At 43.6% G+C, this 15,992-nt stretch overlaps 1 protein-coding gene across 2 annotated transcripts in view; it reads left to right on the top strand.

Annotated features, from left to right (window-relative positions):
• The window catches only part of rgma (repulsive guidance molecule BMP co-receptor a), a 30,116-nt gene extending 18,299 nt beyond the window's left edge, over window positions 1–11,817 (top strand). For both annotated transcript variants that reach the window (XM_054733100.2, XM_015964528.3), the window contains exons 2-4: window positions 4,544–4,659; window positions 5,902–6,422; window positions 9,160–11,817. In XM_054733100.2, the coding sequence (XP_054589075.1) occupies window positions 4,544–4,659; window positions 5,902–6,422; window positions 9,160–9,861 (1,339 nt within the window). In that variant the 3' untranslated portion in view covers window positions 9,862–11,817. The remainder of the gene's footprint in view (window positions 1–4,543; window positions 4,660–5,901; window positions 6,423–9,159) is intronic.
• Window positions 11,818–15,992: the final 4,175 nt, after the last annotated feature.

Here is a 15,992-nt window from a genome sequence, read left to right as displayed (position 1 = left end):
ACCTAACAATTAATATTTGACAACGTCATTAAGACTTTTAATGATGTTATAACCTTCTAGAGATGCCAATCCAATAACTACAATACTAAAAAAATGTTTTTAAAGGACATTCTAGCATTTCTCTGCAATAAAATCCACCCAAATAATTAATTTTCCCACTATTGTATTGGTTGTAATGGATGAAGATATTTTATTTAAGCCCATATTGAAAGTTAGCTGAAGCTGTTTTTCCCTCATGAGGATGAAAATTCCCTGTTTTCTATCTGGGAATGCTGGATGCTGTAAGGTGATCCTCAGGTCCATCACTGTCCACACTCAGGTTTCATATATTTTCATTTAAAAATCCATCCTCAGTCTTCTGCCAGCTCATTTATATTCCTATATCACCTAATGAACACAGCTATGCTCCCAGTTCTTCGTCACCTTCACTGCACTTGGAGAAAAATAAATTTTCCAACTCTCCCTCTTCATCTTGGAATAATTTGACCTGGAACTGTTGATCTTTAATCCATTAAAGGATTTTAAACGTATCTAAGAGGAGCGTTGGAAACTTGGACCCGTTTTAGCAGCTTTGTTTGATGTGTTTGTTTTACTCTGACATCATCACCTTTTAAATCAAGCTCTTTTCTAAATCAGTTGCTTTCAATGCTAGACTTTATTTCACTAATTTGAGCCACAAAGCAAATTTTGCTGCTCTGTGCAAAGATGCAGATTATGAAGACTCTTGTCAATGCTGCGGCTGCTGATTGTCTTTAATAATGAAATCAGCTGGACATAAAAAAACTAAAGTGTGGCTTGGAAAATAGTCTTTGCCGTGTAATTGCTTATTTGGATTATTATCTGATGCAGAATAGTGAACAAAAACAAACATCTTGGAGTTCAAATCCAAAACTCTCCTTTTAAAATCATCTTACACAAAAGTCTCAAAGTGCATTTTTTAATCAAATATGAAAAAATAAAATCCCAGAATAACTAAACCTGAGACTTATTTCTGTCTTGTAACTGAGCAAAACCATCCTAAACAATAACCATTTAAGCTATCATGCACGTTGCAGCTAATTGTGCACAAGCACGTCTAACACAGATGACTACCACAGGTGAATATGCACCACTTAGCCTGACTGAAGACCTTTTCCGCTCAGCAGTAAACCGATAAATAACAAAAATTAAATAAATCAAAGCCTCCCAAATATTAAAGGATGATTTAATTTGGGTTTGCTGCAGCCGCAGTCCAATAAATAGTCTGCAATTGATCAAACACATCTCAGAGAGCAGCTTAGAGCTTTCAGCTGCACCCATTCATTTCAGGTGTAAAAACTCTGCGTTTTACTGTAAGTTAGTCTACACGGGGCCACCCTTGTTGAGAACATGTGCCGGCGCAGACCTTATTGTAGGAGAACATATCCATCACCCGTGGTGGAGCTGGTGGGGTGTGGGAGTGGGGGAGGACAGCAACCACAAAGACATTCACCACTCTGGAAAAATACTGTAACAGCCAGCCACAACCTGAACACACGGCCATCCATCAGCTCCTGGTTCAGCTGAAATTTCAATGAAAGGCTCGGTGATGTAACATTTGTGAAACTGAAGAATCATCAGAGGAGGGAGTGTTTCTCTTTAAACGAGGGGTGACAGCAGCTGGCTGTTTACAAAGTCGGTCAACTCTTTTGCCAACGTCCCTCATATCACAAGTTAAAACCTTCTGAAGTATTTACGAGCTGTCATCTATCAGGAGGAACTGATGGCGCTTTGGAGAACTCTGCACTTGAGCTGCTTTTAAAGTTTATGACTATGGTCTTGTTCCCGGCGTCTCAGAAGTGAGAGGTTCAAGCATTTGTCAGCAAAAACAGACAAATATGACATCACTTCTTCACAGAGTGGAACCCGAGTAGACAGGCTTGTCATCACTTTTCCGCGACATGCTTTGTTTAAGATGTTATTTATGTTACATCTTTTTAGTGCTGATGTCACAGCTTTTGAATATTTCCTATTATTTTACAGCATAAATTAAAGCGGTTTCCAACCTGTGGCTCTGGGGCAACAATTTTCTCTTTGGTTCTTTGTAGCAATAATAAATGTCACGTCCAGTTTGATGCAAACATGTCATATAATAATATAAGCAGATACATTTGCTCTAAGAGTTTCTTAATGCTTCATTAATCTGATTCATCCTCTTAATCTGGCATAAACACAACTGAAACAGTTAGTATGCAGATTCAATTCAATTCAGTTTATTTGTATAGCGCCAAATCACGAAGAGTCATCTCAAGGCACTGAACAAAGTAAACATTCCAATAGCGTTCAGCTCATTAAAGTGATAGTGTGTATTTTTCCTGGCGATGGGGGCAGTGGATACCTGAATCATTGCAAGCAAGCAGTATTTTTAGGTTGGAGTAAGACCTTACCAACGGATGCCCGTTAGGGTCAAAAAGCCCTGGGGAGTGCAAACTTTAGCAAAATAACGAGCACATCAGACACCCTTTCATCGCTGGCACCAAGTGACGAGGTAAATGTGTAAAACAACATTTAAGAATGACAAAAGTTTTGTAACCGTTTGTTACAAATCAATAAATGCATTTTGTCCTCACGGGCTCCCGTAGAAGGAAACATGGCATCTAATATGGCGTCGCCCAGACTTAACTCCGATTCCATGTATTTTAGACCTGACCGTCAATATTTTTCAACAACTGGGCATAATTTCATTCATTTTCAACAACATTATGATGGATATTTCTAGAAATTAATGGAAAAAACGACACATTGTGTCTTTAAGCCAACCAGTAAAAGGTTTCCTATTAAAAAAACCGGCAGATTGCATCGAGTAGCTGACAAGTGTCAGTGTCTTTACAGCAATCCCCATTCTAAGCAAGCATGTAGTGACTAGGACTATAGCGATTATGGGTAAATATGCCTGATATTTATTCATGTTAAATAAGAGCTTTGGTGTTTTTTCTTTGGCATGTATCAAACTAAACTACAGCGAGCAGGTCAGGAAAACACACGCGCTATCACAATGATTAAAAGAATAACAATCATAGTGTCGCAAAAGGAAAACTGCAGGCAGTTGCTCATGATTGTATTCATTTTTTCTTTTTGCGATCTTGTTCCAGAGCTCCACTGAAGGTGGTCTTTTGTACCGTGTGATGAATTTGTTGCCAAGATGTTTGTGCATGTTTTTAATTAAAAAGAAATATTGTTCATATCTTCTAAATCGTTTTTCACACACATGCTTCACAACCTACCAGTGAATCCCAAAAGCCTGGAAAAGCTGATCTGTAATTCCAGATTTAAGTTTTATTGATCAACATTCATCCGTGTGTTTTGTGCTTTGACTGTGCACATTTTCTGCTGTTTTCTTATTGCTTATGATTGTAGGTTTAGTTTTTATGTGGCATATTTACGTTGTTGTGTAGTATACAGGTTTTTGTTGCAGTTTCATGCTGTTATGTTGAAGAATGTGATTGTGCAGCTTTATGTTGCAGGGTTAAGGTGTGGAACACTAAAAAAATGTTTTTTAAATATTACTTCTGATTATAATCGGTCATTCTGTGTTTCATGCTGGCTGAACATGAAATAGTCTCCTACACCTATCTCCTGCATTTGCTTCTGATAGAAAATAGACGGTGAAACTCTGGGATTTGAAAAGCACACGCTGTCACTGAACGTTCATGAACTCATCGCGACTGGGAAGGTTGTTGTTGGATTATCGTCCAGGAAACAGCAGCGAGCGTTTCGACCAGGAGAAACTAACCGTTAGCATTAGCAACTTCACCACGCGGCAGAACTCCTCCAATCTGGCGATGTTTGTGGAGATGAAACATCGATATTGCAAAGCAAACTAAGTCAGAGTTGTGTTGCTGTTAGCCAATTAGAGGCAAGATATCCAAATTCTGTTGAAGCAACTTTCAGCTGAATTCTCTGTGCTGATACAGGCTCCTCTGAGCTTTCCCCCCATACGACTTACAAGGCATTCAGAGACGACTGCAAACATATTGATCAAGCGAGTGTTCAACACCTTTAATGCTGCTGTGTTGCAGCATTATTGTGGGTTTTTTTTTTTGGGTTGTTGAGTAGCTTTATGTTGCATGTGCCACCTTAGCTGTGTGATCTGGCATGAACAAAGAGTAACTAAATAAGTTGTTTATGCATCAGTAACAGTTCCTGTTATTGTCTCCAGTTATTTAATGTTGCTTTGGGCTCACACAAACAAAACAAGGCATTTTTGCTGATGGGAGTTGGCGCTGCCACTTTGTACGTCGTTAAAGCTCAAACAAGTCTGCACATTGAGGTGTAACGTGAGATTTAGAGAAGACGAAGGGGGGGTAAGGGCCGGACAGGCAGCCGTGATTGGTGGAGTGTGTCCGGCCGCACCTCCTCCACGCTCCCCGGGAGGAACGCAGCTCCGCTGCCCGCCGAGCTGCGAGTTTCTCTGAGGAGGGGAACAAAGCAGCAGCAGAGCGGGCAGCGATGAGAGCGTCACGGGCTGGTTTCTGCTGTTTCCTCCGGATAACTTTTCTCCCTTGTTTTTACTGAATGTGACCAGGGAGAGGAGCGACGTGCGACCCCGAGCTGGATGGATGGTTATGGGGAAAAGAGGGATACCCTGGGCGCTTGAAGTGAGCAGAGTCCTGGCTGTGTTTTTCTCACTTTTACCCTCCGGTAAGAAACACACTTCTGTCTTTGTTGAGTCAGGCACGGATAAAACAACCTGTGTAGGATAAGCAAAAGTTAACTTTTTATTCAGTTGGCACAGATGTGATCTCTTATCTAATCCAAAAGTCTCCAAAACTAGTTTTCTTCCAATGGCAAAAATAAAAATGTTGGACAAAAGTTTGCTTCTTTTTTTTTTGTTTGTTTCAATCAGATGTTATTGAGTATTTAAAGACAAATTTGTCTGATGAGCTTTAAAGTAACTATTTTTCAAAGTTGTGTTTTAGAAGAGAAATGGGCCACCGTGTCCTACTAAATAACCTGCGGATTTTATTGGGTCAGATTGAAATCTGACTAAATATAAAACATTTGACACTCTTATCTTTAATTGTTCGAGGTGATTTGAATATATATTTTTAATTGTGGTTGGATTATTTTTGCATGAAACCATAACAGCTATAATATAGCAAATAATTACATTCCGGGGGGGGGGGGGGGGGGGACCTCTTTGGTAAAGAATATTCTGAAAGCAGCTTTCTGTTCATGTTTTTGGGCGAAACAATATCCTTCATAAAAAAATAACACTGATCACACACAATCAGGCAGAACTCACACAACAATGCAGTCTTTGAGATTTGTTTCATTTATATTCCAGTAGTGGTTTTTGTGCCTATAATTTGTGTAATCAAATCTTTCTTCAGGGAATTCATGAAAGTGCAAATAAACTAGATCAATCTGGGCTGATTACAGTTTCTTATTGACTAATCTGAGTACATCTTCTTGTTTTAAACACCTCTAGTGTTGGTATAACTCCCATCCTTGTGTAAAGAGGTAGCCGTATGTAGAGTAGATGCTTCAGAAAGCAAATCTCCATACCAGCAGTGTTGCTTATCAGTGGAGGTTAGAACCAGATGATAATTTAATCTAAATAAGATCATCTAGGTGTGAAAAGATCCTGGTCTGGATGTTCACTTTTTACTTTGTTTTATGATGTTAGTTTTATTTCAGCCTTAAATCTCTCTTTTTTGTTTTTATAAAGGCCAACTAGTTACTAACATGTGAAAATGAATGCTTCTTTTTATTATTCTCTGGTAAATGAGTAGTTATGTTTACCATCCCAGCCTTTGTGTGGGACAAGAATGTGTCCCGTGTGGTAGATTAGTCTGGGAAAGGTTCTTATTCTTTGGCTTTGTGTATCGTGTTTCTGGATGGCACAGTTACCCTTTTTTGACTCTAATTTGTCCCTGACAGCGAGTCTGCAGTGCAAGATCAACAAGTGTAGCTCTGAATATCTGGCCTCCCCCCTCCACGCTGGACCCAAGAAGGACACCTGCACGGCGCTGCGGGTGTACTACAGCTGTGTGGTCCGGACAGCACGATCCTGCAGGGGTGACCTGTCCTATCACGCCACCCAGCATGGCATAGAGGACCTTATGAATCAACACAATTGCTCCAAGGACGGACCGACATCCCAGCCACGGGCCCGGACCCCGCTCCCTCCTCCTCCACCGCCTCCGGTCCTGACAGACAGCCAAGAACGCTCTGACGGACCTGAGGTGTGCCACTATGAGCGCAGCCTCCCACGCAACACGGCGCCGCCCAACTACACTCACTGCGGCTTCTTTGGGGACCCTCACCTGCGGACTTTCGGAGATGAGTTTCAGACGTGTAAAGTAGAAGGGGCCTGGCCGCTCATCCACAACAAGTTCCTGTCTGTGCAGGTGACCAACTCTCCAGTACTGCCAGGATCTTTAGCCACCGCCACCAGCAAGGTGAGAATCTGTCCATCCTGGGCACCTGTTAGTGTGCTGTAAGCAGGTGGCGCTACAGTTTGAGCGATCCCACTTTTAAATACATCCGTGGAAACATTTCTGCATTAATCACCTTTTTTAAAGCTAAACGGGTCAAATAAAACAAGTGATGCACCGATTCTGGATTTGAGGGCCAATACCAATTTTTTTATTGTACAGCTCTGACCCGCCAATACTGATTTAGCCAGATTTTGATTTATCTCAAATAAATGTAATTGGCAGGTTACATAAAAAAGCTAATCATGCTTATATAGAAGGCTGTGTCTGTTCTGGGGACTAGTCTGACGAGACCCCAGAACATCATCATGTCAGCTCTAGAGCTGATCGCTGAACCCCGAATCTGAACTTTAATTTTCAGGTTGATCGTTCACATATTAAACCAATCATGGTGGACACTGGTGCAGTCTGATTACCAGTTGTTTTTTTGCATGCATCTCCAAAATGCAGTTAGCTCGGCAGAGTTGGGCTAATTAAAATTAACCAGGGATGCACGAAATATCTGCATCAATATCAGTATCGGCTGATGTTAGTAATTTTTTTTTTTACATATTTTGTTTGGTAAGTAAAACTGGGCCGACATTAACAAACAATATTTGTTTTTCACCTAGTAGCCATTTATGTATCAGTTTCAGAAGGGGAGGGGGTGATAATGCATAAGTGTTTGGTCATATGACAGCATTAGAAATAATCTCAGAACTGTAAATGTGTGTGTGTGTGTGTGTGTGTGTGTGTGTGTGTGTGTGTGTGTGTGTGTGTGTGTGTGTGTGTGTGTGTGTGTGTGTGTGTGTGTGTAATAAATACTATATTATATATAAATATATATACTTATTTATACATAGGGTGTTTATTGGCAAGAATCTGACAAAATGATACATATCACAATATAGAGAGTTTACAATATCTTGAGATACTAAAAGCCAGATGATACGTTTATGTTTTTGACTGAACTGAAATGAAAAACTCAGGCCAGATGTGTCAAGTGTTATCGCAAGATTTTGTTGCTCTATCAGAGTGAAGGTGGTAAAAACTGCTGCCACCTAGTAGTCAGGGTTTGAACTGCGCCACGCAAAAGAATCAGTAAACATTTGCGTGTAAATTCTCAATATAAATTTGATACACTGCTTTTAAATATCAATTCAGTATCATTACATAAAATATCAATATTTCTGTGTATTGCTACTTTCTTTCAGTCCTTCTTATAAAAATGTAATATCGGTTATCGGGTTTAACTGTGATATTAATATCGTATATCGGCCCACATTTTCATATCTGCAATTAACAGTTAATCGTATAATCGCAGTGATTTACACGATTTTCTCTATTTTCATTTTCTTAAAACAACAAACCGATTGTTTGCCCTGTTTCGGCGTATTTTGAACTATCAATCAAATGATGAAATTAAGATTTTTTTGTGAAAATTTTTTAAACAATTGTCATAAAATGTAGCTGTCCATGTTTTGGTTTGCGTGCGAGTCTCCTCTTTCGTGTGGTCAGACTGTAAGCGCTGCAGTGAGTGGAACTGCTTTTCTGTCAAACTGTGGGTTCTGGTTAGTGTTTGGATCGGTTCCATAATAACAGATCGAGGCGTCCGACCCAGAAAAATCACTAAGATCCTTGATAAGCTCTACCAACGACACCGGCGGAGCGTCGAATGTTAACAAAGAGGCTCTGCTTTCACTTTAGCTCTGCCTGATGTTTGTGCTGCTCGGTCCATTACTGTCTACGGGAAACTTTCACATCTTTATCAGCAGAACGGTTTAGATGTTTTTTAGTAGAAATTGGCCTGGATTTGCTCCAGCAGTGAATGTGAAGCACTTAGGAGGTATAAAAGAACTTAATCACATTTGTAGAAACTGTAATTTTCTATAATCAGGGTTTCTTAATGACTCATTAAACATTTGTGTTATTTAGCTTTTAAAGTAATTACCTTCTTTTAAAAAGCTATTCTTGGAAGCACATGAGAGGCTTTTTTTAGTGCACAAGACTGTGGACAAAAGAGGAAACAAAGCAGCAGCAAGTGGCACCTGTGCAAACACGGCTCTGGTGGTAAAAGATGTGCTGCTGGGTAGAGTCCTCTCTCTGTGGCAGATTAATTCAGACGGGGCCATCACAGGAGCTGTTGTCCTCTATTATTTGTTTCATCCAGTCACTTTTTAAAGAAACGAGACAGGAAACAGAAGCTGAGGGAGGTGTGTGAAGGGACGGGGCTGGTTTGACACAGACATCAGAGTACGTGGCTTGGTCCTGTGACAATGGCTCCTTGGTGTCCCGTGTAACCCAGCTCGGAGAGTCCTGACCAGTCCCACTTAATTAGCTGCAGAGTATCTCGCTGTGTCCTGGCCCCGCGCCACTCCCCGGAGCATAGTTCTGGGGGTTCACAGGCAGGTTTTCCAGCGCTATGAATAGATCGTCTTTGTGTCTGCAAACTGAGGCCTGATTTTACATGGCCTGGACTCGTGTTTTTGGAGGGCGTTTACCTTGGCCTCCCCCCTCGTTGAGCCAGCCCTGTAATGTGACACTGGAGTGGGGTAGAAGGGGGGCTGAGGTGGCACGTATAGCACAAACTTGTTCTCAGTGACAAGATGAAAAAAATCTTCTCTTTTATTACGTGTTTTAGTCGTGAGTTCATGAATGCTGCTTTCACTTAGTTCTGAAGGCGAACACGTCTGATGTTTGGTGCTGCTCTCTCCTCCTGCAGCTGACGATCATCTTCAAGAACTTCCAGGAATGCGTGGAGCAGAAGACGTACCACGCCGAGACGGACGAGCTGCCTGCTGCGTTCGCCGACGGCTCCAGAAATGGTGGCGATCCAAACGGAGTCAGCACCCTGCGAGTGGTGGAGAAGGTGCCCGGGCAGCACGTGGAGATCCAGGCCAGGTATATCGGGACAACCATTGTAGTCCGGCAGGTGGGCCGCTACCTGACCTTCGCCATTCGAATGCCAGAGGAGGTTGTGAATTCGGTGGAGGAGGGTGATAACCAGGACTTGTACTTGTGTCTTCATGGCTGCCCCGCCAACCAGCGCATCGACTTCAGGAGTGTTAGAACCAGAGCGGGGGAGGCTCACAGCACGGGCAGGCCAAGGAGCAGCTCTGGGACGCAAGGCTTCACCTTCAAGTCCGCCAAGGCCAAGTGTAAAGAGCGGCTCCCAGTGGAGGATCTGTACTTCCAGTCCTGTGTGTTTGATCTGCTGTCCTCTGGAGACATTAACTTCACCATGGCCGCCTACTACGCCTTTGAGGATGTAAAAATGCTCCACTCAAACAGCAAGAGATACCACATCTTTGAAAAAGATGCTTTAAGCGGCGCAACACGAGAGGGCAAAAATGTACTGCTGGTCTTCCTCCTGAATGTCTTAGCTGTCCTATTGTGGACGGAGTGCTGCACAATCCATCTATAGTCGGTTTACAGCAGTGTCTTCCTGCCTTTAATGTCAGTCTGTGTCATTTCCCAGCCTCTCGCATCTGTTCTGCCTCTTGATGACTGGAGGTTTCACCCGTAGGTCAGTGCTGCCTCAAGTCTTATTTCAGTCGTCTAGTCTCATCCTGACGTCAATACAAAGACGGGCTCACCACCTATCATCACGTGTATTTAACTGGTTTTAATCTTTGAAGAGGGCAGCAGTGGGAGAGCTCTGGATATCCACCTGGGATTAAATCCCACACTCTCATCAGGGCTGCGTGCCTGTGGGAAAGCCGGACAAGATGATCTTTTGCAGAAAGAGGGGTTCGCTGATCCTCCCTTCTCCTGATCCGCACATTGGTGCCGAGCCAGGGAAGCTCTCTGTGGCTCATGTGGCTGAGCAGGAGGACCTGACAGAGGCTTTTGTTAACCTTTTAGGCCAGAAGCAGCTCTATGTTTGATTAGCTTCCAGCTTTGGAAAAGCCCGAGCCTTTCTGGAGGAAGCATCCAGCCAAAAGGATGTCATAGCAGCGTCTCCAGTTGTCTGCTGTGGAGATTAATGGGTCATATTGTTAGGTTTGTGTGTGTGTGTGTGTGTGTGTGTGTGTGTGTGTGTGTGTGTGTGTGTGTGTGTGTGTGTGTGTGTGTGTGTGTGCGCGTGTGTGCGTGCGTGCGTGCGTGCGTGCGCGTGGAATATGTGTGCAGAATCTTGCATCAGTGGTTGATTTTGTGTGTTTGTAAGTGCAGGAATTCCCTTATATATATGTATGTATGTATGTATGTATGTATGTATGTATGTATGTATGTATGTATGTATAGGGAGAAAAAAAAAAGAAACTCCAGTGGGAGAAATTTTTCTCATGTCTTTGTGCTGCACCCAAAATTTAGCCGAAGCTCGGATTTGGGCCAAGTGTGAACTAATCTAACCTCGATCGGCCAATCAAACTCTTTATAATGAACCCAAGCTGTACAGCGATGCGGGTTCCGGTGTTTCTGCCGTCAAAGACGTCACCTCTACCTGGTTAAGCATTTACAGACTTCCATTGTAGCGGGCTGACCCGAGTCTCTGTGGCTAAACAATATGTCTGGAAACATGCTTTCATGGCTTCAGTCGCTTGCCAAAGAACGCGCTCTTGTGCCAACATTTGCCTGACGAGTACATTTCCATCTCCTACCCTCAAACATTAGGACTTAGTTGTATATAACTCATGTTTGTTGGTGATTTCTCGCCGCGTGATGACGCAATACCTTCACCTTTTCTTGTGTTTGGTGTTCTCTCTCTTCCCCCTGCTGAGATACGTTTGGTCTTCCCCGGTAGACGCAGTTTTAAGATCACTTATCGATTACACTGAAGTGCACGGCAGAGTTATGCATAAACAGTCCTACAAACAGCTGATTGTGACTTTAGATATACTGTGTGTTTTAACAGTAAATGGTTGTACTATGTGAGATTGTACATACGTTTTGTGGAGTTGTGTTGAAATTTTGTATCTCACCTGTTGTGTTTTGAATTCACCACTCCAGTTTTTGTACACAAAAAGAGAATCTTTCAGTGAATGTGAGCCTTTTATGTTTTCTTTTTAAAAAAAGGGACTTTTAATTTGAATTTTTTTTAAATTGTTTTCAACAACATGAACGCCACAGAACAGATCAGTCTCCACTGTTATTGGTGAATCGATGACACACACTTAAAAAAAAACAACCCACCTTAACTCGGAAAAAGAGAATGTAGGGAAATGTTTTAGTGGCGCTCATGTTTTTGAGTTTAAAGCACTTTATGTTTTTTATTCAGCTGTTTTTGTTTTGAGCATGTGTTGGTTAAAAAGAGTAAAATAAAAGGCTGAATGGGAAAAGCAAGAAAGATCAAACAGTTTAATGTAAATATCATGTGGTCCCTCATGCCAGCTGTTGGTATTGTAAGTTATTTATTGAATAAAAGACAACATCATGTGAATGAGCTGCTGCCTGTGTCTCCTGCATCTTTAGAACAAAATCAGTTTTTTTTATAACTTGCAGTTTTTTACTGCCCCCTGGTGGACCTTTGTGTTAAAACAAAAATTAAGACTCCTTGAAGAATTGAACATTTATATATACACTGTTCAAAAAATAACAATAAAGGGAATACTTCAACAACACAATGTAACTCTATGTCAGTCACACTTCTGTGATATCAAACTGTCCACTTAGGAAGCAAAACCGACACAATCAGTTTCACATGCTGTTGTGCAAACGGAAAAGGCAACAAATTATAGGCAATTAGCAAGAGATCCCCAATAAAGGAGTGCTTCTGCAGGTGGTGACCACAGACCACTCCTCAGTTCGTATGATTTCTCGCTCATGTTTTGGTTCACTTATGAGTGCTGGCGGTCCTTGCACTCTAGTGGCAACATGAGTCTACAACCCACACAAGTGGCGCAGGTAGCGTCCAGAGCATGGAGGCGCTACCAGGAGACAGGCCAGTACATCAAGAGATGTGGAGGAGGCCATTGGAGGGCAACAACCCAGCAGCAGGACTGCTACCTCTGTTTTTGCACAAGGAGGAACAGGAGGAGCACTGCCAGAGCCCTGCAAAATGACCTCCAGCGGGCCACAATGCATGTGTCTGATGAAACGGTCAGAAACAGACTCTGTGAGGGTGGTTTGAGGGCCCAACATTCATATGTAGAGTTGTGCTTACAGCCCAACACCGTGCAGGATGTTTAGCATTTGCCAGAGAACACCAAGATTGGCAAATTGGCCACTGGTGCCCTGTGCTCTTCACAGATGAAAGCAGGTTCACACTGAGCACATGTGACAGACATGACAGAGTCTGGAGATGCCATGGAGAGCTGCAATATCCTCCAGCATGACTGATTTGGCAGTGGGTCAGTTATAGTGTGGGATGGCATTTCTTTGGGGGGGCCTTCCATGTGATCGCCAGAGGTAGTTTGTCTGTCATTAGGTACCGAGATGAGATCCTCAGACCCCATCTGCTGGTGCGGTTGGACCTGCGTTCTTCCCCATGCAAGACTCATGTGGCTGGAGTGTGTCAGCAGTTGTTGCAAGACGAAAGCATTGATGCTATGGATTGGTCCCATCGTTCCCCAAGCCTGAATCCTATTGAGCACATCTGGGACATCATGTCTCGATCCATTCACCAATGCCAAGTTGCACCACAGATTGTCCAGGAGTTGGTAGATGCTTTAGTCCAAGTCTGGGAGGAGATCTCTCAGGAGACCATCTGCCACATCATCAGAAGCATGCTCAGGCATTGTAGGGAAGTCATACAGGGAGATGGAGGCCACACACACTACCGATACTCATTATGAGTTGTTTTAAGAGCATTACATCAAAGTTGGATCACCCTAACCCTAACCCTCCAAATCCAGACCTCCATGGTTTGATAAATTTGATTTCCATTGATAATTTTTCTGTAATTTTGTTGTCAGCCCATTCATCTATGTAAGAAAGAAAGTATTTAATAATAATATTTCATTCAGATCTAGCATGTCTTATTTTTGTGTGCCCTTTATTTTTTGCAGTGTAAATAATTCTTTTAATCCAACAATTTCACTTACTAGTAGAACATTTGCAGTTTGTATTAATCAAGCTCAAAAAGCCTGAGATTCTCTAAACATACATAGTGTTTCTAGAATAATAGGTCTGTTATTTTAAAGCGATTTAAAGTGATGGTTTGGAATGATTTATGTCCATCCATCCATTTTGTTCCACTTATCCAGAGTCGGGTCGTGGGGGCAGTAGCCTAAGTCGAGAGGCCCAGACTTCCCTCTCCCCAGCCACTTGGGCCAGCTCCTCCGGGGGAATCCCAAGGTGTTCCCTGGCCAGGTGAGAGACATAGTCCCTCCAACGTGTCCTGGGTCTACCTTTAGGTCTCCTCATGGTTTGACGTGCCCATAAAACCTCATCAGGGAGACGTCCAGGAGGCATCCTAACCTGATGCCCAAGCCACCTCAGCTGGCTCCTCTAGATGTGAAGGAGTAGTGGATCTACTCTGAGCCCTTCCTGGATGACCAAGCTTCTCACACCTTCTCCAAGGGAGAGCCCAGACACCCTGCAGAGGAAACTAATTTCGGCTGCTTGTATCCACGATCTCGTTATTTCAGTCACTACCCAAAGCTTGTGACCAAAGGTGAGGGTAGGAACGTGGATCAACTGGTAAATCGAGATCTTTGCCTTCTGGCTCAGCTCTCTCTTCACCACAACAGATCGGTACAATGCCCACATTACGGCAGACCAGATGCAGCACCAATCCACCCATCGATCTCATGCTCCTTCTTTCCCTCACTCATAAACAAGACCTCGAGATGCTTCAACTCCTCCACATGCGGCAGGACCTCTGGCCTGCCAGACTTGTCCTCTGTTTAATTCTGCACAGAGTAACTCACAGGCAGAGAGGCACATGAGGGACGGGACTAGGCACCTCAAAAATAACCAATCGGAAAAAAGACGGAAATGCTGACTGTACGGCGTGGAGCTGTAGTTTTTTATCTGTAGTAAAAAAAAAAAGGTGTGTGGCAACAGCGCAAACATCTTTCTTTAGAAGAAATGCTTTTAGCGCTTCTACTTGTTTTAACCCTCCCACTGTCCTAATGGGTGTGACCGCGTGAGGATAGTTGACCATTGAGCAGGGTTGATGGTTTATCCCTTGGGTCCATGTAGCAGGGGTAAGGAGTGAGCACCACTTCACCCCTGCCATGTGGATCTCAAGGGAAAAACCATCATTCCTGCTCAATGGTCAACTTTCCTTGCAGGGTCACACCCATTAGGACAGTGGGAGGGTTAAAGACATTCAAGTGATTTAGAACAGAGGAAAGAGCCGCAGCGAACTCCGCCGCTGTCTTCGTTGTTTATGAGAAACTGAGCATCGCTGTGTGGGACATATGCAACGCTGTAGTTTTTTTGCTTTTGTCCAAAATGGAGACTGGCGACAGCGCAAACATCTTTATTTAGAAGAAAGGCTTTTAGCACTTCTACTTGTTTTAAAGACGTGTCCAAGTCATTGAGAACAGAGGAAAAAGCCGCAGTGAACTCCGCTTCAGTCGCCATGTTCGACAAACTCGGCGTCAATGGTGTGTGACGTACACTAATCAGCGCTGATTGGCTCGGTTAGAATTCTCACGGGGTGGGGTTATTTGAATAGGAGAGTTCCCAGACCCTTTCTCTGTGCAGAATTAAACAGAGGAGGAGTCTGGCAGGCCAGGCTATGTAGTTAGAACACTCCTTTATAAATGACACCACCATCCCAGTCTGCCAGTCTATGTTTATGTTTATTTATTTAGCAGATGCTTTTATCCAAAGCGACTTACAATTTATAACCTACAGGGCATGTTGTGATCTGTAGGGGAAACCGGAGTACCCGGAGGAAACCCACGCATGCATGGGGAGAACACGCAACTCCACGCAGAAAGGCCGCAGCCGAGTTTCGGACCTGCGACCTTCGTGATGCGAGGCAACAGTGCTAACCACTGCGCCACCATGCAGCCCAGTCCAGTGGAGCTGCCCCAAATGTCCACGCGATATTGCAGAGTCGCGTCAGCCAACACAGCCCTACGGAACTCAAGGCAGTCCCCAGACTCTGCTTCCTCACTGGAAGACATGCCGATGGGACTAATGGTCTTTGAAGTACTCCGCCCACTGTTCCAAGTCAAGGTCCGCAGCACACTGTCCCCACTGTAAACAGTGTTGGTAGTGCACTGCTTTCCCCTCCTTAGATGTCGAATGTTGGACCAGAATGTCCTCGAAGATGTGCGGAAGTCTTGCTCCATGGACTCGCTGAACTCTTCTCAAGCCCGAGTTTTTGCCTCCACAACCACCCGAGCTGCTTTCCGCTTGGATTGACAGTACCTATCAGCTGTATCTGGAGTCCCACAGGCCAAAAAGACCTGATAGGACTCTTTCTTCAGCTTGAAAGCATCCCTAACTGTCAGTGTCCACCAGTGGGTTCGAGGGTTACCACCACAACAGGCACAGACGACCCTGTGGCCACAGCTCTGGTCGACCGCCTCAACAATGGAAGCACGGAACAGGACCCATTCAAGACTCAATGTCCCCCACCTCCTCCGGAACATTTTGGAAGTTCTGTCGGAGGTGGGAAATGAAGCTCCTTCTGACAGGCGACTCTGCCAGACA

Source organism: Nothobranchius furzeri, chromosome 4, assembly GCF_043380555.1.
Source record: "Nothobranchius furzeri strain GRZ-AD chromosome 4, NfurGRZ-RIMD1, whole genome shotgun sequence".
Taxonomy (NCBI): domain Eukaryota; kingdom Metazoa; phylum Chordata; class Actinopteri; order Cyprinodontiformes; family Nothobranchiidae; genus Nothobranchius; species Nothobranchius furzeri.
The sequence above is the reverse complement of the archived record's forward strand: the minus strand, read 5'-3'. Positions and strand labels throughout refer to the sequence as shown.